This window comes from Salmo salar, chromosome 09, assembly GCF_965601325.2.
Source record: "Salmo salar chromosome 09, fSalSal1, whole genome shotgun sequence".
Classification (NCBI taxonomy): domain Eukaryota; kingdom Metazoa; phylum Chordata; class Actinopteri; order Salmoniformes; family Salmonidae; genus Salmo; species Salmo salar.
In genome coordinates, this window is record NC_138299.1 from 19,316,837 (window position 1) to 19,340,501 (window position 23,665).

The following is a 23,665-nucleotide window of genomic DNA, read 5'->3' on the forward strand; positions in this document are numbered from 1 at the left end:
ACTTCCACTGATTTGGTGCCCTGGCTACCACTCTGCGCAAACACTGTATGTGACAGTAAGAGCGAGATCTTGCATCTCAATATGTGCATTGCTGTTCGTGACAACTTCATTTCGCTGAGTCAAACACAATTTACAAAACGCAGGCCTGTTTGCAGACAGAGTGCAATCCACGCTTTTGGTTTACCTAGCCACTGTCAAAGATGTAGTATTTTCAACAACAACAAAAAAGTTGTAAATGCCATTCTCAAATCAATGATCTCAAAGTAACTATAAAATAAACATTGTTATAGGCAGTGCTTGACTTGGGCAGGAGCTCACCAGAGCTGAATACTGGCACCTCAAATGTTCTACTGTTTTAGCTCCTGTTCCTCTTATAGAATATTAGCTAAAACAATATTGTGGAGTTCCTGCATCTACATTTACACAGTCCCTGCACCCAAAGGGAGTACAGGCACTTATTTCAGTGCAAGTCAAGCACTGGTTATGGACACACCATTATATGTATAGCCTATAAATCTGCAACCACAAACGTCATTTTATACAGACAAATGCTTTATTTTTCATGCATTTTCACTTCATAAAATATAATCATCTGCTAAATTGACATAATTAAAATAGAATTGACCAATGACCCACAACCTTGACAAGTTTAAAATATATTTTCTTAGGTCTTCAAAGCAAGGGAATGCATTGCAATACTCAGATCTTTTCACACTCATCAACACATCGTGGTTTCAGTCAAATGAAGCATGTCAGAAATCAATGAGAATTGTTGGTTCCGTTTCTGTGCTCCGTTTTTTTACTTAACAAATAAGGAATGTTCAAAATGTGTACTTCAGTCATAACAATTTGAATCAAAATACAGCTGTAGACAGAAGTCAAAGATCAAACCCATGCATACACAGTTTTACAAACTTGCAAGAGAGATACAATAGTTCCAGTGTTTCCTAAGGGCTCAGCAGTAAATGTCCACTCCCCAAGTTGATTTATAGAGGTCTGTCTGACTAGTCTCTTATCTCTTTCACTCCCCTGCAGGGTTCTGTGTCTAATCTCTTTTAGCCTTGAGGCGCCTTCTCACAGACACCCTGCAATAACTCACACATTTCTCAGACTGTTTCTAAGAGGCAGAGACTAGAATATACACACATTATATTGTGGCAGACCAGGGGGTTTGGTCAAGAGTCTCCCCCTGGTGGCTGACCTGCAGTATGCCACAAACACTGACAAAAGATCTGACAGGATTGTCACTCAGAACAGCTGATACAGTCTAAGTCGAAATTGAAAATAGATTCATCAAAAAAACAAGAACGCCTGCAAAAAGATTAACGCAGCCATACTCATCTCTTGAGTCCAAGCAAAAAGTTAGTCTGTCTTTTAAAAATCCCAGTAGATCAATACATTTTCTTTGCAGTCACTGAATCATGATGATCAAAATTGGAAGTACCTGTACAGCTATCTAGATAAGAATTATGGACAATAACTCTCCTTTTATGGATATTTCACCCAAAAATGTTACACGCATCTAATCAAATAATATTCATTATAAAAGAAAATACAAAATAAGCGGATTCATTCATCGGTATCACAATCCAATTCCATGTGTACAATACAAAGGCAGGTTTTCTCATTGTTTTGTAGACTATCCATTGGTGCAAAGAAACACTACCCACAATGGACATAAGGAAAGGCTAATACAATGGAGGAGCACAACTGATATGAATGTATAGACTTCAATCCACACCAAAGAAAAACTATAAATGGAAGTTGCCAATGATGCGGACTTAGGAGTAGCCCAAAGTTACTTGTAAAGAATGCAGTTGGGTTACTTCTATCTCTGCATGTCTGCAATATTGTAAAAACTAAAATAAAAAAGTATACAGTCCATTGCGTACATGTTTCCATATAATGTACATGGTAGGACACTGATGGGGTGATTTAGAATTGCGTGCAGTATACTGATTGCTGGAAACAGTTGCACACATTTCTCTTCTGATGAAAACAATGTATTATATTCTGTGAACGTGTAACAGTATTGCTTCCGTCCCGCTCCTCGACTCGACCCAGGGAACCTCTGCACACATCGACAACAGTCACCCTCGAAGCACCGTTACCCATCGCTCCACAAAAGCCAAGGCTCTTACAGAGCAAGGGGAACAACTACTTCAAGGTCTCAGAGCAAGTGACGTCACCGATTGAAAATGCTATTATTGTGCACTCCGCTAACTAGCTAGCCATTTCACACCGGTTACAAACGGAGCACTTAACAGTAAATTTTGAATTCATGGACGGCATTTCAATTTAATTCAAAAGGTGTTCTAGGATTTGCAAGTCAGGTACTAAGGCAAGAAAATGATCAGAAGTTCTGTAAATGTATTTGATCATTGCGGTTCTGCTATAGATAAGAACACAGATCCAAAAATTGCTAGTACGCGATTGAGAAAAAATGTCATCTTGGTTATTCCAGAAATAAGTCTTGCATAATTGGTCAGATTATGTTTGCATAGTCTGTCCACTAGAGACTAGCCATTACACTACCATCAAACATCTTATTTTTCTTCTGTAAAATGGCGTTCACACATTCTGTTTGTAAAAAAAATTAAAAAGGGGAAAAGGGGGGAATGCACAACCAACTAACCCTACACCTACAGAGCCTTCGGAAAATATTCAGACCTTGACTTTGCACATTTCGTTACTTTAAAGCCTTATTATAAAATGTAGTTAATTGTTATTCTTTTCCTATTCAATAATGTCAAAGCAAAAACAGGTTTCGAAATTGTTGCTAATTTATACATTTAAAAAAAAAACATTGAAATATGACTTTCACATAAGTATTCAGACCCTTTACTCAGTACTTTGTTGAAGCTCCTTTGACAGCATCGAGTCTTCTTGGGTATGACGCTACAAGCTTGGCACACCTGTATTTGGGGAGTTTCTCCCATTCTTCTCTGCAGATCTTCTCAAAACTCTGTCAGGTTGGATGGAGAGCTTTGCTGCACAGCTATTTCAGGTCTCTCCAGAGATGTTCGATCCGGTTCCAGTCCGTTCCAGTTCCGGTCCAGGCTCTGGCTGGGCCAGAGACCTGTCTCGAAGCCACTCCTGCGCTGTCTTGGCTGTGTGCGCTTAGGGTCGTTGTCTTGTTGAAAGGTGAACCGTCGCCCCAGTCTGAGGTCCTGAACGCTCTGGAGCAGGTTGTCATCAAGGATCTCTGTACTTTGCTCCATTCATCTTTGCCTTTATCCTGACTAGTCTCCCAGTCCCTGCCACTTAAAAACATTCCCACAGCATGATGCTGCCACCACCATAGGGATGGTGCCAGGTTTCCTCCAGACGTGACGCTGGCATTCAAGCCAAAGAGTTCAATCTTGGTTTCATCAGACCATAGAATCATGTTCCTCATGGTCTGAGATTCTTTAGGTGCCTTTTGGCAAACTCCAAGCGGGCTGTTGGTAAAGTAAGGGTATAGATTTAAAACACTAAAGTGCATTATGGGTAACGTAGTAAGTTAACTTTCGTTTTCGATGCAATTGTTGTGGTGGCGGAGATGTAGCCGAACTGTGAGCCACGCTCTTTTTGCTCCGTTAGCTCACCATTTTATTTTGTCATTCAGACTACATCACATGATGTACAAGTTTAATAAATGTCAACTACTTCAGTGGAATTCCAGACCAACACCTCATTAGCACCGGATAAGATCCCCAAATGTGGGAACGACCCCAGAGCATCGTAAATTTCTCAGGACCCGGAGCTAGCAAGTGAACGTTACCCTGAGCCATCCCGACTACGGTCTGGAGGCAATGCAGGAAAGGTAACAGGGCTGTCATGTGCCTTTTACTGAGAAGTGGCTTCCGTCTGGCCACTCTACCATAAAGGCCTGATTGGTGGAGTGCTGCAGAAATGGTTGTCTTTCTGGAAATTTCTCCCATCTCCACAGAGGATCTCTAGAGCTCTGTCAGAGTGACCATCAGGTTCTTAGCCACCTCCCTGACCAAGGCCCTTCTCCCCCGATTGCTCAGTTTGGCCAGGCGGCCAGCTCTAGGAAGAGTCTTGGTGGTTCCAAACTTCTTCTATTTAATAAGAATGATGGAGGCCATGGTGTTCTTGGGGACCTTCAATGCTGCAGAAATGTTTTGGTACCTTTCCCCAGTTCTGTGTCTCGACACAATACTGTCTCGTTGCTCTACGGACAATTCCTTCGACGTCATGGCTTGGTTTTTGCTTTGACATGCACTGTCAACTATGGAACTATGGGACCTTATATAGACAGGTGTGTGTCTTTCCAAATCATATCCAATCAATTGAATTTACCACTGGTGGACTCCAATCAAGTTCTAGAAACATCTCAACGATGATCAATGGAAACAAGATACACCTGAGCTCAATTTCAAGTCTCAGAGCAAAGGGTCTGAATACTTATGTAAATAAGGTATTTCTGTTTGAAATGATTTATACATTTGCAAACATTTCTACAAACCTGATTTTGCTTTGTCATTATAGGGTATTGTGTTTAGATTGCTGAGGATTTTTTTAAATGTATTTAATCCATTTTAGAATAAGGCTGTAACGTAAGAAAATGTGGACAAGTCAAGGGGTTTGAATACTTTCCAAAGGCACTGTTTCCTAAGAAAATGAAATCACCACCCCATTCCACTACTTTGACCCTAACTGATCCTACACCAAGCCTACGGCCTGGGAGGATGGGACTCTTTTGTTCAACACACCTTGTAACTCTTCTGCAGGAAAACCTCATACGCCCAAGTACTTCTCTGCAGCTTCCCCTACATCTATTTTCTGTGATTTAAGTTCCATTTCTGCAGTACAGTTGATAACCATTGCAATGAATGCTAAGAAGCCAACATTACTGAAGCACAAATTCATATCACTGTATTGGCTACGGCCAATTACTCACCCCTGACCCATCATCCTCTACTCTCTTCACTGACTCAGCATACCACACCTTCTGTTCTACTGATCCTGGCAACCTCAACCTGTCTCTCTCGCACCGGGCACTTCTGATAACCCCATCAGCATGGGCACCCCCACAATTGACAGTTTTTTCCACCGATACTACACATTCCTTTAGTCCATGCCCTCCTGCGCACTTCTCACATCTCGGAATCTCCCTCCTACACACTGCTGCAACATCACCATAATGAGGAGCAACCAGACGCTGCACTTGACGCATTTATGAAATTGCTTATTCCAGTTACTAATTAGCATGTACCCATTAAGAAAATGACAAAAAACTATTAAATCCCCGTAGTTTGATGAGGAATTGAAAAATTGTATGGTTGAGAGGGATGAGGCAAAAGGAATGGTAAAAAAGTCTGGCTGCACAAGCGACTGGCAAACGTACTGCAAATTGAGAAATCATGTGACTAAACCGAATAAAAAGAACTACACTATGAAACAAAGATAAATTACATAAAAGAATGATAGTAAAAAGCTGTGGAGCACCTTAAATGACATTTTGGGCAAAAAGACTAACTCAGCTCATTCATTGAATCAGATGGCTCATTCATCACAAAACCCACTGATATTGCCAATTACTTTAAGGACTGTAATGTCTAGACCCCTTACTTTTTTCAGTCTTTACTAACGACATGCCACAGGCTTTGAGTAAAGCCAGTTTGTCTATGTATACAGATGACTCAACACTATACACGTCAGCTACTACAGCGACTGAAATCACTGCAACACTTAACAAAGAGCTGCAGTTAGTTTCAGAATGACTGGCAAGGAATAAGTTAGTCCTAAATATTAAAAAAAAAACTAAACCAACTAAATATTGTAATAAATGACGTGGAAATTGAGCAAGTTCAGGTGACTAAACTGCTTGAAGTAATGCTGGATTGGCAGCAGCTAATGGAGATCCTTAATAAATACAAATAAGCTTTGCATCTGAAACACCTTAGTGGGTTCAGCACTAAAGCTCTCACGGGATAACTAACACATCCCAACATGACTTTACCAGGTAAAGAATCTGCTTCAAAAGGACAGACAATGTCTTCTCAGTTTTACCACGCTCGCCACCGGATCTGCGTCGCACCAAATGGCGGGTGTCAGACAGGGAATCTTCAATCAGTTGCTCCACCTCAATGCCACCCCAGTAATCACTCCTTTCAAAGGCACCTTGCTCCGGAGAGCAAAGCAAGTCACAGGTCTTGTCCCGAGGCACGTGACGTGAAGTGACCGCTCCCTCTAGACGAAATAAACCTACCTTCACCGATTTAACAGTACCCAACTTATTTTCTACCCAGCCTGAGACTACATATGGATCAGCCAAAAGGCCGGGATCCACTTTCTCCAAATATTCCACTCCCACTGGGCCTGAATCATCCTTTGCATGACCATCAGGGTGAGGCTCAGAGGTCTTCAACACACATGCCACCACAAGTAATGCTCGTCAGGTTCAATTTCTTAGCCATCAGAGAAATCAGACTACAGTTTGTCCTTTGTGCCATTCTTCCTCAACACACATCTTCTCACTGCACTCGGCTCTTCTCCTTCGCTGTCCATAACCATGTCTATCTGTGTTGAACAAGCACTGATGGCCTTTCTCCAATAACCACCTTCTGACCCTTAGCTCAATTTACTAGCCTGGCTATCTCTGGCCTCTCCATGCTCCCAAAACATCCCACAGTCATCAGCCAGTTCTCCTCCTCGTCATCCATTTTAGCAAACAATCATGTAAGTGCAGCACTTCTCTTCTTCTTCTTCTTCTGTGTAGTTTAAATGGCGTTTTGGCAACCAACTTTACAGGTTAAAATGTTCTCCTTCATTAGTTAAAATCATTTATGCCTGAGTCAGACTGCCAGAGTGAAACAAAACATCCAATGATAACACCAATGATTAACAAGACAATTAGCAATTGGTAATTCGTGCAGGCTATGGGATGTTTGAAAGGCAAATTGGCAATAGAATGAAACACAAAAGCCACATAATTAAGTTAGCATACATTATGCCAATATCTCCTCAAAGAAGCCGAGTCTTTACGGAATGGATCAGCATCCATGTTTATAATGAGAGAGGAGATTGTCCATTAGCACTTTAGGTTGCCATCTCATTACAGCACATACAGTAACTTGCATGAGGACCATGCAAATGTACAATAAAAGGTGTCTAGATTAGAAACAAAAGACCAGAGCAAAATATTACATCAATAACATACAATACATATTCAGTAAACATGTTTTCAACCTAAGTGATATGCTGAAATGATACAGGTATAGCCTACTGTACGTTTATAACATTTTTAAATGTTTTGGTTTTGGAGTTTCATATAATTTGAATGCGTCAACAAAATCTAATGTTGTTGCTACAAGTCACAGATTTGTAAACTCTATAAATATTGTGTAGCATATGTTTAGGTTGATTTTTAGATGAAAAATGTTATTGGACCTTTAATGCTATGATACAGATAGCATAGTGTACTAACATTACTGCAAGCATGACGATATTTGAAGCTTTTCTTTTAGGTATACTGGCGCCTCCTCTTGTGAGGAATCCTCGATCACATGGCATGCGTGAAAACAGCATGCTCTCACTCTGTGCCCCTGCAATTGTCATGTACTATGGGCTTCACTACCCAGACAACTAAGAGGGGACTGAAAAGGACTTACAGAACCACTGTCTCCTTCAAATTGACAATGTTATTTTATTGTCCCTTGCTGTCACAGGGATAGGGAAGATGGTGAGGTACAGAATACTTGGTGGCAGCGCTAGAGTCTTTAGCGTTCTCCTCAGCAAGCTTCTTCTGGGGCCATTTCTGAGCCACACCATAGGGCACATGAGCCGCCACAGTCCCCAGCTCCGCAGCCCCCTCCACATGGAACATCTGATCGTCAAAGAATATGTGAGGCCGGATCTTCTCCAGCATAGGCCCCTTAGGGGCCCCAGCAAGGAAGAGGGCCTCGTCGGTGTCCAGTCCCCAGGATCGAAGTGTCTTCAGGGCCCGGGTGCCTGAGCTGGCTGCGCTGCGTGCCGTCACCAGGTAGGTGCGGATGGGGCAGTCCATACGCTGGCCCTTGGCGTAAAACTTCTTCTGCAGCTTCCCCAGAGACTCCAGGAACCCCTTCAGTGGCCCCTGAGAGGAAAGGATAGAGAGTGAGTTGCTGCACGATGGGGCCTAACACGGAACATGTCACAAAATCTACAGTAAATCTACAGAGACATTAAACCACTTCAGCTTACACTACATTTCACCATCCGTATGAAGTACAGAGGGATATTGATTTGTCAATTGACTAACTATTTAGATTTAGTTGCATATTCAATTGTGTTTGAATGTGTTACAGAATTTAACATGAAACGGACATACATGGTCAAGAAGCGTGTTCTCATGTGCCTTCTCATGCTCAAAGAACTTGTCCAGTCCATGGGCCTTAAAGATGCGCTCTGACTCATCAGAGAAGAGCACTGCGTCCCCATCGAAGGCCACCCGCAGCTGAGTCTCTGACACTTCTGTTCTCTTCTCCGGTGGGTTAAACATGGTGGCTGCCGCAATCCCTGAGAGAGAGAGAGAGAGATTACTCAGCATGACTTGTTCAAGGTAAGCTTTTCTTACTGTATTAAACAACTACATAACATTGTTACGAGACAGATCAAATGTTCTATTGATAAGACTGGTTTGTCACAATCAACAGTGTCTTCAACTAACAAGACTATGCTCTCATCGGGGGGGGGGGACATGAATGGGCTACAGGGGGCTTTGCTCCCACAGTTCATACTTCAGCCCCCTCAGTTTTACTTTTATGTCCACTATTTAAAAATAGCAAAAATTGCTCTGCCATTTCCTGGTTGTTAAAATTCGAATAGTTAGTGTCACGGTTGTCGTCTGGGAAGGACCAAAACGCAGCGGGTTGTATACTCATCTTCTTTTAATAGGTGAAAGAAGGAAAACCAAACAAACACGTATACAAAAATAACAACAATGATGAACGACGAAAAAGACAGTCTTGTCAGGCAATGACAGCTAAACAAGAAACAACCTCCCACAAATTACAAACACACCCTAATATATAGGACTCTCAATCAAAGGCAACTAGACAACACCTGCCTTCAATTGAGAGTCCACACCCCAATTAACTAAACATAGACACAGTAACTAGAAAGAACATAGAAATAGACTAACATAGAGCAGTGACCAAAAAACCCCGGAATACATAAATCAACTACCCTCTACATAATACACACACCCCGAACCACATAAACCAAATACCCTCTGCCACGTCCTGACCAAACTACAATAACAAATACAGTGCCTTGCGAAAGTATTCGGCCCCCTTGAACTTTTCGACCTTTTGATTCACAGAAGTGTATTGTGCCATATCACAACGTGTTAGTGAACTTGTGAGGGAGTGGCATGATTATTTTATTTTTTTGAAGCGGGCCTGTATAGGCCTATTTATTTTCCAAGACAGCTGTGCATGTCTGCATCTCACTGTAGTAGGTTCTAGGCTATGTTTTGGTTATTTGGAGCTCCCTTCGCCTTATGTTTACTGTTAATGTAACTAGCCTAAATATATATTGTGTCATGCCTTTATCGATCTAATATTTAGTTTGCTAGGCCTACTACTTAGTAGCGCTGTTCTGTTCGCATTCTTTCGCATTCGCAATTGTGTCAATAATCTAAGCCAAACTGCTATTCAGCATTTTTGTTTGCATGCATGAATAACTAGGCTACTACTTTCAGCATTTAGTTTGCATTATTTTGGTAAGACAGCTGTGTGTACGTTGCATTTACATAGGCTGTTATGTAATAGGGTAATTGCCAATCTAAACGTCTCAGCATTTGTCTCAGCATTTGAACTTTATGTTTGTTATGGTATAGTGTGATTATATAAACAGAATTCAATATAATTCCAATACAAGAACTCCAAAAAATGTAGCCCCCTCCATGATTTCAACAGCCCCCTTAGTTACTTTATCCTGGCGCCAGGTCTGGCTCTCGCCCACTTACCTTCCTCCAAGGCCTCTCTGACCTTCATGGGGTCAGCAGACAGGTACAGGTTAGTGTGGTAAGCCTTCAGGTACCCAATGGGACTGTTCCCACCCGTCATACAGAAACGCTCAATGAACAGCCCTGCAGAGGAAAGAGAGAAGGACATAGGTTCCTGCCTGTAATTGAGGGATTAGATAACAATTACCAATGGCTTGGGAGATCCAAAGATGCAAAGAGAGAAAAATGCCCAGAGAGGAGTAAAGAGAGAAAATAGTGGATCAAGGGGTGAGCTGGATGGAAAAAGCCTGAGAAAGTGGCTCAGTCAGGACAGATGTTTCCACTTTGCCGGACTATTTTAGTGAGGGTAGGACTGAACCCCTCATTACCCACACTCCCAGGGCCCAGAACCACATCTCCCAACTCCCCTCATCCCAAAGGACGTGTGGAGTGTGGAGCGTGAGAGAGATCGCCCCAACACCATCCTAGGCCAACCAGTGGCCAGAGCTGTCTAGTTATTTCCTAATTTCATAGTAATCTCTAAATCATTTTATTAAAGCACTATGACATGCTACACAACCACAGTTTACAAGGGAATGTAACTTACTAAACAACATTTAGCCTTTGACCTCCCCAACCCACTCTCTCTCTCTTTCATTCTCTCTCTCTCACACACACACACACACACACACACACACACACACACACACACACACACACACACACACACACACACACACACACACACACACACACACACACACACACACACACACACACACACACAAACACACACAAACACACACACATTTGAGCTTAAAGACTTAAGGACCCACACAGCTGAAGTTATTCTGTGATGTTTTGAGCAGGCGTGTGTCCTGAGGAGGGTTCCTCTCCTGGAGCCCTTAACCCCCTAGAGTCGATGTCCGCACAGAAATGCAATTAGCATAATATAAACCTCCCCATCAAAATCTGCCTGTTTAATAGTAATAATAATAATAATATGACCCCACCATCGAAAGGTCCGACTGAATGGAAGTATATATGGAAGTACTTTAGTGTCAAAAAAGGGGGTTAAATATGGGTAAAAAAAAATAATTATATATATATAATAATTTCCTGAATGTTGTTATATCTCTCAGATTTTTGATTTATTTTTTGACTCTCTGTTTTGCCATGTATGAATTTTGCCAGGGCTAATGGGCTATGGGCTAATGGGCTATGGGCTAATGGGTTAAGGGCTATGGGCTAATGGGCTAATGGGCTATGGGCTAATGGGCTAATGGGCTAATGGGCTATGGGCTAATGAGCTATGGGCTAATGGGCTATGAGCTGATAACAGTAAGGCCAAATTCAATGTTCACCCCCCATGTCACAACTGTTCAAATGATCGGACCAAAATGCAGCGTCGGTTTCATTCCACATATATATTAGATAGTGAAACTTAATGCAAATATAAACTTAAGTAAACTTAAGGACAAAACAACAAACCGTGACGCAGGAGGAACAAACACACTCACAAAATATAATCACCCACAAAACACAAGTGGGACAAACATCAACTTAAATGTGGCCTCCAATTAGAGACAACGACAACCGGCTGCCTCTAATTGGAGGTCATGCCAAACAAAAAACAACCTAGAAATACAAAACTAGAAACTAAACATAGAAATACAAAAACGGACAAACACCCCCTGTCACGCCCTGACCTACTCTACCATGGAAACTAACAACTTACTATGGTCAGGACGTGACACCCCATTTAAAAATGTTTATATTTTATACCTACAGGGGTCCTAAAATTCAAAATCCAATAGCTAAATGATCCTTGATATGACGATCTTAAAACAATTCCATATACTAGCTTAGTAGAAACCCAGCCCCGGGCCCTTAGACCACACTCAGGACATCACACTGAATCTGAATGAAAGATGTCCTCATTCACAGCACAATAGCCAAGTGGTGCCCATGTGTGCATGTGTTTATGCATGTGTGTGTCTGTGTGTGTGATTAGGCACTCACGGTGGTGGTTGATGGTGTTGATGAGTCGGAGGCCGACGTGTGCGTGGTTGTTGGTCATGAGCACAACGTCAAAGAGCTCCTCACTCTCAGGGTAGAGTTCCCTCAGCCGAGTATTCACTGCCTCCAGAGCCTGGGGTCACGTCAAACAGAAGCTCTTAACATATAATCTTTCATACACCATACATCATTCACATTGACGAACATGACCACCAATCTCTCTCTCTCTCGTGTGTGTGTGTGTGTGTGTGTGTGTGTGTGTGTGTGTGTGTGTGTGTGTGTGTGTGTGTGTGTGTGTGTGTGTGTGTGTGTGTGTGTGTGTGTGTGTGTCTGTCTGTCTGTCTGTCTGTCTGTCTGTCTGTCTGTCTGTCTGTCTGTCTGTCTGTCTGTCTGTCTGTCTGTCTGTCTGTCTGTCTGTCTGTCTGTCTGTCTGTCTGTCTGTCTGTCTGTCTGTCTGTCTGTCTTCATTTCCCTGACCTTAACGAAAGGAAAAGCAGGACCAGGGCCGAAGGGCTCTGTCTCGTGTTCTATCTGGTACTTGAGGTAGTCCTCCATGCCTTTCTGTTCGTAGATCTGCTGCTCCTTATCCATGTTGAAGAGGACGCGCGATGACACCGCAATGGTGATGGCATTCTGAGGCTTAGGCTGTTGGATGAGGGGACACAAAGCTTAATACTTGAACACACCCGAGCACACAATACAACACACAGGTTAACACACACAAACACTCCAAAACACACACACACACACACACACACACACACACACACACACACACACACACACACACACACACACACACACACACACACACACACACACACGCACACACACACACACACACACACACACACACACACACACACACACACACACACACACAAGTCACATTGTGGAGTAAGAAGCCTTTTGGATCAGTCTACTACAGTCTGAGACATCCTCGGTAGTGATGATGGAGGAACAGGGTAATGTGGGGCCAGAGGGAGCCAAAAGGTCTACTGGTGTCCACAGCTCTTCTTGTTATATAGCCGAGTGGTAGAAATTCTCAAAGTGATATACTGTGCAGCAGCTGATTCAAAGGTATTTCATATGAGCAACACGAAAGCTGCGAGAATAAACTAAGAAGGGACATACTTGGAATGAGGAGGCGGAAAAGTACTTGGCAGTCTAATCACATTAAGTTCTCTTTGACAATATTGGCTTGCTCCGTTTCGACTGAGTCATGTTTCACAGCAAAGAAGATGCCTCAGTGGTTGAACCAACCATGTTTACGAGATACAACCTACTGTATTTACATATCATGTAGGTTTATCTCAACCACTGGCAAAGGCTAGGGTGGTGGGCTTGAGAGAGCTATTTTACTGTAAAAATAACTGTACAAAGCAGCTTTGAAGAGCACATTACAGACTCATTTCATGGGTAGGTCCCACTATAAAATGCTGGTCGGTCACCCCCCACTGGTTTCAGACCAGGCACAGCGAGAGAGCTGTGTGACAAGAGCTGAGGTGACAGTGTGACATGACTACATACATTCCCCAGCCAGACTGATAACACATGAAGCAGAGCTACATTCCAGATTGGCGGCCACTTGTTAACCCTTTGAATGCCTGTCTAGCGGTTCAAACCATAGTAAAATACCACTTGTTGATTGTCTGGTTGTTGATTTTCTCTCTCCATTTAGTTTATTTGAACACTAAAATAAGTTGTATCGATGTGTTAGTATTGCATCAGTTTAACATTTCTGTGCCTTGTTTTTTTAAACAGTTCAACAAAAAAATTAGCTCTGGCAAATCTGTAAGCATACCTTTTATAGTCAATAAGGCAAATTGCCATTATTTCAACTTCAAATAGCTTCGTGACAGGTCTCTGTTATAAAACTCAGTCTTGTAGAGTGATAGAGCCAAGTGGTAACCTGACATAATCGGTCATATAATCAATCAACTTACTAGCCTATGACAACTTCACTGAGATAAAATAATACGAAGGCTGAAAGCAGATTGTGGAGTTAAAGTTTTGAATGATTTTCGAGATAACAAATAAGTTAACTTACGAAGAAGATCCCTCCCTGCCCCTTGCATGTGGTGGGAGTGGTATTGTTTCGATGCATTGACCGTTCCGAAATTTGGCAGCTTAGATATTTATCGGCAGTGTTGCTGGGACCCTGTCGGAGTGCTGTCTGCGACACTGAACAACTGGACTCAATTTTTATTCAGTGCCTCATCCTGTTCCATTGACGCGGGCATACAGTAAGCAAAACTGACCCCACCAACAGACCCCTCAGACCCTTCAAAGAGACAGAATTGTCTTATTTTTGTACACTTTTATGACAAAAAGTCGAGTTCAATTCTACTACCAATAGACTCTTTCAAACCATTGGACATGGAGAAATATTTGAGTTAGGCTGCTTGAAACAACTCCCCTCATCATCCCCAGGCAGGCTCATAGATAAGGTTAGGAGTGTATCTGTCTTCTACCACTCAGCGCAGCAGGTGACTGTAGGCTACTTGTGCCATTACAGACAGACATGTTAACAGACGGACTCTCTTCTACAGTTGCCCAAATGCGTTACGAAAGCCTTATCTATTATCTAACAAACACTTAAAAAAACGAAGGCTCTAATTCCTTGAATGTCAGTGTAATTGCCATATGAAAGGATATACAGTAGCCTACATTCAATGAACTAATTGACAGGTAACAGATACATAACATTGAACATGCACCCTTAGCATATTTAATAGTTGTTCCCACTAAAGCAAGGCATGCAAACTCCTCACAATACAGACAGAGATAGAGAAAGTGTGTGTGTGAGAGAGAGATTCTCATTATTATTCTCCTTGTCTCATGACACATTGATACTCACCGATTTGAGATGCTTGGTGGGGGTGGATGGGTTAGACATAGTGTTGGTTCTTTCCCAGGATGCTCTTGCTGTGCCGTTGGGTGCTGTGTCTTGGCCGGTCTGCATCCCGCCGTTGTTTACACTCATCATCCTGCCTCTCTTATTGCCTCACCCACACTTCTTCCCTCTATCTCTCTCAGACAGTCCTCACTGAGTACCTTGCTGCCTCTCTCGCTGTCTCTTTACCTCTCTCCCGCTCTCAGGCAGTCCTCAAGTAGCCTAGGCCTACACTCATTTACACCATCAAGTAGCCTAGGCCTACGCTCATTTACACCATCATCCCCGGTGCATTCAGAGATGAGAGCGGCAGACTGACCGGCAGTGCAACCACTCAGCCAAATGCTCAGAGCGGAGGAGGAAGAAAATACAGATATTATAAGAGGGGTAGGGATGGAGAGAGGCAGTACGCTAGCTGTTGAAACTGTCCTTATTTTTGGCATGCATCAATCGAATAGATGTTGTGCTCTCCCTCCCTCTCTCTCTCCCTCTCTCTCTCTCTCTCGCTCCCTCCCTCTCATTTTTTATTGACTTCAAGCCATCCTACATCCTCCTCCCTTTCTTAACCCTTTGCTGGGTATGAATTCTGCATCACTGCGTAACTTTGATTTAATGCACGTGGCAACTGTGTGTGCATCTGTTCTTGCAATTTGTAGTTTATGTAATAATTTTTCATGAAGTAGTCTGAATGTTGTGAACTACATTTCCAAAGTACTTTAGTTAAGTAAACTTCCCCAACATTGTCAATGTGCCCTTGAGCAAGGCCATTAACCTTAACTGCTCCAGGGTCGCTGTTGATAACGGCAGACCCTGGCCGTGACCCCACATCTCTGAGGGTATGTAGCAACTAATAATGTAATAACTTACAATAATTTAATAGCTACTAATAGTGTAACAACTCTTTCATTTGTAATGTAATAAATTGCCAATAATGTAATGAATATCCTGAATGCATAACATAATAACACTTTTGTGCATAATGTAATATTTATTACATAATGCGTTGATTATTACATTATGAAGTGGGTAAAAAAAATCATGAAGTGTATTAGCTACAACTTTAAACAATAGTGTAAAAACAACCCCAAAAAAGACTTACTAAAAACTAAATTCCTCTCATTTTTTATTTTCTTGAATATAAAGTGTCATGCTTCAGTAATGTCTAAACACCCAATCATATTAGTACATCCTAGCTCTAAACTTGACTTCAAACAAATGCTTCACCTCCTAAGATGCTGTTTAATGCTACTGTTAAGGCACAAAAGCCTTTGAAACAATTCAAGACATTTTCTTCAATTGTTACTCCTTCTGGTTGCTGGCACATACTCCAACTTACTCACAGGTGTGATTAGGTAATTGGTTTTGCATTATCTAATAATTCTTATTCATTCATTTTTTTCATCAGGTTTTGGTTTGTGGAACATATATTTTAATAGATATTACTTGATATTTTTTATTGATATTTATCACATCCTGATCGGTTTCACCTGTCCTTGTGCTTGTCTCCACCCCCTCCAGGTGTCACCCATCTTCCCCATTGTACCCTGGGTATTTATACCTGTGTTTTCGGTCTGTCTGTGCCAGTTCGTCTTTTTTTTGTCAAGTCAACCAGCGTGTTACTCCGTGCTCCTGTTTTTTCCTTTTCTCTATTTTTTGCTAGTCCTCCCGGTTTTGACCCTTGACTCTGAACCCGTCTGCCTGACCATACTGCCTGCCCTGACCTCGAGCCTGCCTGCCTGACAGGCGGTGGGTGTAGCTGGTGCATGAAGTCAGGCGCAGGAGAGCAGAGATGAGTGAACAACGCACTTTACTTAAGAAATAACACAAAGTAAACATACCAATGTGCGAACAATAACGGTTGCCACAAAACACGGGATGAAAACAGCACCTGGAGAAAAAAACTGCCGGAAACGTACCGACCTGAACGATAAACAATCACACACAAAGACATGGGGGAAACAGAGGGTTAAAAACATGACCAGTAATTGGGAAATGAAAACCAGGTGTGTGGGAAACAAAGACAAAACCAATGAAAAATGGATCGGTGATGGCTAGAAGACCGGCGACGTCGACCGCTGAGCGCCGCCCGAACAAGGACAGGAACCGACTTCGGCGGAAGTCGTGACACTGCCACTCTGTACCTCCTGGACTCTGACCTTGTTATGATCTTTTGCCTGTCCACGACCATTCTCTTGCCTGCCCCTTGGATTATAATAAATATCAGATACTCAAACCATCTGCCTCCCGTGTCTGCATCTGGGTCGCCCTGTGCCCCAATAGATATTATTTAATTGATCTTACTAAGGGAATGTAACTGGATAGTTCATTAAACCAGTGGGTTAATGTTGGAGGGCCCATACTCATGTTTTCCAGCCTTCCCTGTAGCTTCCCTGTAGCTCAGTTGGTAGAGCATGGTGTTTGCAACGCCAGGGTTGTGGGTTCGATTCCCACGGGGGGCCAAGTACGAAGAAAAAAAACAAATGTATGAAATAAAAAAAATGAAATGTATGCATTCACTACTGTAAGTCGCTCTGGATAAGAGCGTCTGCTAAATGACTAAAATATAAATAAACAGGGAATTTCGACAACCTGTCACGATTCTCTAAGACAGAACCCAGAAGCAGACCAGGACAAGGTGAGTAAAATGAAGGTGAGTATTTATTGGTAGTCTTGATGTGTAATTTGAGTGATCCAGGAGACGGAGGTGAGTTGATGAGAGTAAATGGGTTGATCCAATGAAGTCACTGTATCCACCGACGGCCAGGCAAGGGAGTTGAATGTTCTGGGAGAATGACTGTAGACAGAGTAAACGGGAGTGAGTAACCAGCACAAAACAACAAAACTAGCTCAGGAAACATGAGGCTGATACGCTGGCACAACATACTGTTCGTTGCTAACGATCCGGCAGGGAATGGATGTCAGGTCAGGGTTTAAGAAGAGGTGAAGATCAGGACCAGGTGTGCAGAAGGTTGATGAGATGCAGGTGCGGGTAATAAATAGATCTCCCGCCTAACCTCGTTGCCTGGCAACCAGACAGGTGCGTTCAGGAACCTTAGACAACACTCAAACAAAAACAGTCATCTCAGGCAGAAACAGACTCAGGAAGCGGGATTCCTGACACAACCTTAGATATTACAGATAATACAGAGTCCGAAAAGATTGTTATATCTACACAAGACAACTTTTTATTCAAATGCTAGTCTATTGTGGTAATGGAGGCGAATGCAAAGTGTTCATCAACTTAATATGCATGCTATTAAAGAGAGTGATTTTAGGTTATTACATTATTGGTTTAAGTTATTACACTATTGATGAAATTAGTTTTATCCACTAATGTAGCACAATTCCAATTAATACGCACGTGCACATGTGTGAAATAGGACAAATTAGCTGCGTTTACACAGGCAGCCCAATTCTGATATTTTTTTGCACTAATTGGTCTTTTGACCAATCAGATCAGCTCTGAAAAACATCTGATGTGAAAAGATCTGATGTGATTGGTCAAAAGACCAATTAGCGTCTGCCTTTGTAAACGTAGCTATATAAGCCCCCACCAAATTAATAGGCGTGCCTCACAGTGCATGTATGCAGTGGCGGATTTACCATTAGGTAAACGAGGCAATTACCTTAGGCCTCACCATCAAGGGGCCTCGTGAGCTGGGCATAATTTAATATTTTTTTTGATCTGCTCGATAAACTATTCCACCCTGACAGCGTTCCTGTGCATTGCTTCATGTGATATGATCGCAAACGTGACTTTCATTGAAAGTAAGCTGCAAGCTTTGAGGCTTTTCAGAGCGTGGCAGAGAAAAGAAAAATAAAGAATATTTAATTTTAACAGAAAAATGACCTAAATTAATGCATTTCTTTAGTAAAAAGACAGTTGCTGCTTACAATACTGCCATCGTCGTCAACGCAGAGGCAGAGGTATGTGTAGCCCAAAAAGAGTACGGCATTCACTTTTGGGCAGATAGCATCAGACACTGTACACGGGCTACATACGGAACACTGTAGTAAGACAGAGGGGTGCGGTTTCGCTCACTCGGCTGCTGAGATACAGTCGTTTCAGCCACTTGCGAATTTGAGGAAAGTTAACAGGTGCACAGTGCGCTGTTCAGATGCTGGAATTTTTGGGGGATGAACGTGCTTAGGTAACCTACTTTTTGAAGTGATTTGTTTGACAATCAGATGAAAACATCATGACTGGTTGTGTTCATGGCACATTAAAAGGTAATACATTTCTACAGTTAAATTACATGTCTTTACTATAAACCCATTTAAAAAGGTGCACAACCGCATGCACACAGACAGAACAGAGCTATAGGGAAGACAGAGCTATAGGGATATTGGACCATATATTAAAATGTTCAGAGATCACCAAAGCAGAGGCTTGTCCTAAACTTTAAATGTTAATGTGATGTGGTACTGCAGTCAGGCAGGTTCGAGGCAGGTTCAAGGCAGGTTTGAAGCAGGTTCAAGGCAGCTTCAATAAAGGGAGGTTCAATCTTTACCCATGGTTTCCCTCACACCACTCCACTCTCCTTGACTGCTAAGTGGCGTTTCCTTTTACCTGCATAGTGGACTGGGAAATGGTGTCACTGGATCATTGGTCCCCTCTGCCTTCTATGATGATTTCTTACTGCCTCTCTTCCCAACACCTGCAGCTCTGTCAACTGATAGAATTAAGGCACATCAGCAGTATCTAAGCAACGGTGGGACACCCACGCTGGAAACTGATTGGCTGCTGTGAGTCCAGGCTATATGTGTAGCTTATCAAATGATGTTAGAGAGGCAGGCAGACGCCCCAGGAAAATGCTTTGAAGAGAACAAATGGATGGTGATATGGTTTTAACACAACAGAGGCAGGCAGACGCCCCAGGAAAATGCTTTGAAGAGAACAAATGGATAACCATATCCGCGTTGGTGATATGGTTTTAACACAACAGAGGCAGTTACTGTACAATCTGTTACTAGGGTGTGGAAGAGATTTTACAGACATCCTCTAAAGGGCTTAGTTAAGAAAAAATTGATGAAAGGTTACCAGATGCACCCTCAATTCATTTAGCAGAAACACATGTATCAGATGTATCAGAGATGGTTACCTAACATACTCTGATTGCACTGTGCATAACACAGAAACACACATTTCTCCAATGGTTACAAATCGAATCTACAATGCATTCGGAAAGTATTCAGACCACTTGACCTTTTCCACATTTTGTTACGTCCAGTCTTATTCTATTCTACACACAATACCCCATAATGACAAAAGCAAAAACAGTTTTTTAGACATTTTTGCAAATGTATTAAAGAAAAATCTGAAATATCACATTTACAAATGTATTCAGACCCTTTACTCTGTACTTTGTTGAAGCACCTTTGGCAGCGATTACAACCTCAAGCCTTCTTGGGTACGACGTTACAAGCTTGGCACACAGCTATGCACAGCTATTTTCAGGACTCTTTCATCAGACCAAAGAATCTTGTTTCTCATGGTCTGAGAGTCTTTAGGTTCCTTTTGGCAAAGTCCAAGCGGGCTGTCATGTGCCTTTTACTGAAGAGTGGCATCCGCCTGGCCACTCCACCATAAAGGCCTGATTGGTGGAGTGCTGCAGAGATGGTTGTCCTTCTGGAAGGTTCTCCCATCTCCACAAAGGAACTCTGGAGCTTTGTCATAGTGACCATTGGTTTCTAGGTCACCTCGCTGACCAAGGCCCTTCTCCCCCGATTGCTCAGTTTTCTGCAGAAGTGTTTTGGTACCCTTCCCCAGATCTGTGCCCCGACACAATCCTTTCTCAGAGCTCTTCGAAGAATTCCTTCAACCTCATGACTTGGTTTTTGCTCTGACATGCACTGTCAACTGTGGGACCTTATATAGACAGGTGTGTGCCTTTCCAAATCCTATCCAATAAATTTAATTCAGTACAGGTGGACTCCAATCAAGTTGTAGAAACATCTCAAGGATGATCAATGGAAACAGGATGCACCTGAGCTCAATATCGAGTCTCATAACAAAGGGTCTGAATACTTATGTAAATAAGGTATTTCTGTTTTTTATTTTTAGTATATTAGCAAACATTTCTAAAAACCTGTTTTCACTTTATCATTGTGGGGTATTTGTCATTATTTATCATTATGAAAAAAAATGTTTTTAATCAATTTTAGAATAAGGCTGTAACGTAACAAAATGTGGAAAAAGTAAAGGGGTCTGAATGCTTTCCGAATGCAATGTATATAAAATGTTCCATCCATTTGAGCAGCAGCAGGATAATGTGGCCTGCTGTGAGCTGTGACCCTCTCCTCAAGGCTGTCTGGGGAATAGACGCACAGGCACTTTATTGATTGTCTGGAGATATTTACAGGCTGGGTTGGCGTTTACAATCCTGTTGGAAAAGGATTCATATTTGTGGCATAGAAAAGTATAGGACCACTATAGAATAATCAGATATTTTTTTACTCAATTGTGTTAAATAAATGAGAAACTTTACATAATTTCTTCATTAAAAAAAGTATCTGCTTACCACATAACACATTTCCAATGCTCTTTTCATTCTAGATATTATAGCTTTAGTCTTATTACATTACTATAAGGACATTGGAAATAATACCGATTATATGTTCAGGAATATTAACATTTAACGAAATGTAATACTTAATTAGCTTTCTTAGTATTGAATTACAGAGATTCAAAGCATAATACATCCCTTTCCTGCAGTCTAATGACAAACTTGCCCACCAAGTAGGCTCATGGTTGGAATGTTGTTAATATCTTTCATAATTTCATAATTAATAAAAGTTAGTTTTTTTTACTCCGAAAATTCTGTATTTCTATATCAAACGGTTTTTGTTATATTTCAGTCTTCTCTTATGTATATAAAGTGCAATATTGGGATACAAACTTAAAATTCAATACATTTAAACTCTATATCTGACATGGTACAGATATCTTCTTATTTTAAGCCCATAACCATGTGATTGAGGTGGATACCTTTGTTCAAAGTAGATTTTTTTAAGACTACCAAGAAACACTTTGTGTTACCCTGTTCATGTTTACAGTCTGTTTCACATCATTTATGGTGTTTGTGTGCACTTGCAGAAAGTTCAATTTCATAGGACTCTTTTTTTGGGGTCCTCGCGCTTGGTTATTATCCCCACTAGAGGGCAGCAATGGATAAGTGAAATTCCAAAGTTTCCAGAAGGGATGTGAAAGAACAATGGGGGAATTTGGAAGAACTGAATCAAACATTTCTGTCATCTGAGAATTTATGGTTTACATTGATAATTGATGATTATGATTACATCACATGCAATGCTTTCTGGTGTCCTCTGCAAATCACGGTGCTATAGAAATTAAACTATGATTTACAGCCTTTCAGTGCTTCATGTAACAGTAAGAATGGAAAAATACAACTTTTTGGCTGTGTTGTCCTTAATGACCAAGTCCCTAAACTTGAATCATGACACGTAAAGCCTCGGTCTTTGTGATCTCTATTAAAGCTCACAGTGATCTGGGGGTGTAGGGGTTAACAGGATGAGGAAGCAGCACCCACTGAGTTAATGCTCCATTTCAACGTCTCATCATTTCATAACTACCAGCATACAACAGGGAAAAATCCATGTGAATGGGAAACTTGTCTATCATCCCATTTGTCAACAAAAAAGACAGCAAGCATGGCGGTAACTTCAGCAATGATTGTTGTTTATGGTAAGAACAAAATACAAATTGTAAATACAAAATGTATTCTGTTCATCTTCCTTTTGATTAAAAGTGAAAACAGCTCTGGATATAGGCTACTTTTTGGGGGGGGGAAAAATTGAAAATTATCACAAGCCTTCTAATGACCTCCATGTTTGATGGTGTTTCCCTGTTCGAAACATGAATGCACCCAACTCGTATTTAAGACTTCACAACTGGTAATTAACAACTTCCCACTTGGTTATAAACGCAGCATGAGTTACACTGACGTTTGGCCTGAGTCTTCTTATTCCGACAGCAGGCAGCTCCTCCCCCTGGAGTGGCGGGAAATCATGGTAAGAGAGAGAGGGGGGACTGCAGTAGCTGAACCTAATAAGGAGCTTATCTACTACTCTCTACTTGCTGCAATCGCGTTGCCCTGGCAACATACCAAATGCAGCACTTAGGAGGAAGGGGAAGAAAAAGAGAGAAAGAATATTATAGCCCCTGCCCCACACCCTCCCTGTTTTGGCGTGAGACAGATAGAGATAAAACTCTTTCACAGCAGTAGGCCAGTGGGTGGGGACTAAAGCATGCATGAGTGGAGGGTCAGAACAAAGAGGCTAGCATAGAGCGCACACACACACACACACACACACACACACATAAACCGATCCCTGAGGGTAGAAGCCAAATGATCTTAACCTTAATCAACCCTTAAAATAACTGCCCAAGTCTGTCTATTCATCCATTCTCTTTGTTCTAGCTAGTATCTAGGCAGGATAATTAGTCTACACCTCTTGCTCCTCCCCAATACGGGGCGGCAGGTAGCTTAGTGGTTAGAGCGTTGGGCCAGTAACTGAAAGGTTGCTAGATTGAACAGTTAACCCACTGTTCCTAGGCCGTCATTGTAAATAAGAATTTGTTCTTAACTGACTTGCCTAGTTAAAAAAAATACACCCACATATATACATATGCACACCTTTTCCTTGTTTATATAGGCATGTTATAACACCTCACTCAGACTCAAAACGTGTTGAAAATTCACTTTCTGAGAGAGGACATTCTAGTCTAGAGATACCACCACAGTCAGCAGAGAGAGACTACAGTCCAGACGTTCCCTATCACTTCCTGCCTC

The 23,665-nt window shown here is 41.8% G+C and overlaps 1 protein-coding gene across 2 annotated transcripts; it reads right to left on the reverse strand.

Moving 5' to 3' along the window:
• Nucleotides 1–6,938: 6,938 nt before the first annotated feature.
• LOC106610886 (cytosolic 5'-nucleotidase 1A) lies at nt 6,939–15,333 on the reverse strand. Of its 2 annotated transcripts, none has more exons than XM_014210542.1 (6): nt 14,817–15,333; nt 12,434–12,601; nt 11,960–12,089; nt 9,959–10,081; nt 8,318–8,505; nt 6,939–8,083 (listed from the first exon to the last, which is right to left on the reverse strand). In XM_014210542.1, the coding sequence occupies exons 1-6, from the start codon at nt 14,943–14,945 to the stop codon at nt 7,655–7,657; spliced, it is 1,167 nt and encodes a 388-aa protein (XP_014066017.1). In that variant the 5' UTR covers nt 14,946–15,333; the 3' UTR covers nt 6,939–7,654. The 2 variants fall into 2 exon arrangements, with proteins under 2 accessions (XP_014066017.1, XP_014066018.1); XM_014210543.3 differs by lacking the exon at nt 14,817–15,333 and adding an exon at nt 14,007–14,242.
• Nucleotides 15,334–23,665: the final 8,332 nt, after the last annotated feature.

Excerpts from the sequence above, each read along its gene's own strand:
- LOC106610886 (XM_014210542.1), bottom strand. The coding sequence starts at position 14,945 with ATGATGAGTGTAAACAACGGCGGGATGCAGACCGGCCAAGACACAGCA. Across the intron at positions 12,090-12,433 it reads CTGCTTTTCCTTTCGTTAAG|GCTCTGGAGGCAGTGAATAC; the intron begins GTCAGGGAAATG and ends ACGTGACCCCAG. Across the intron at positions 8,084-8,317 it reads AGAACACGCTTCTTGACCAT|GGGCCACTGAAGGGGTTCCT; the intron begins GTATGTCCGTTT and ends CTTTCCTCTCAG.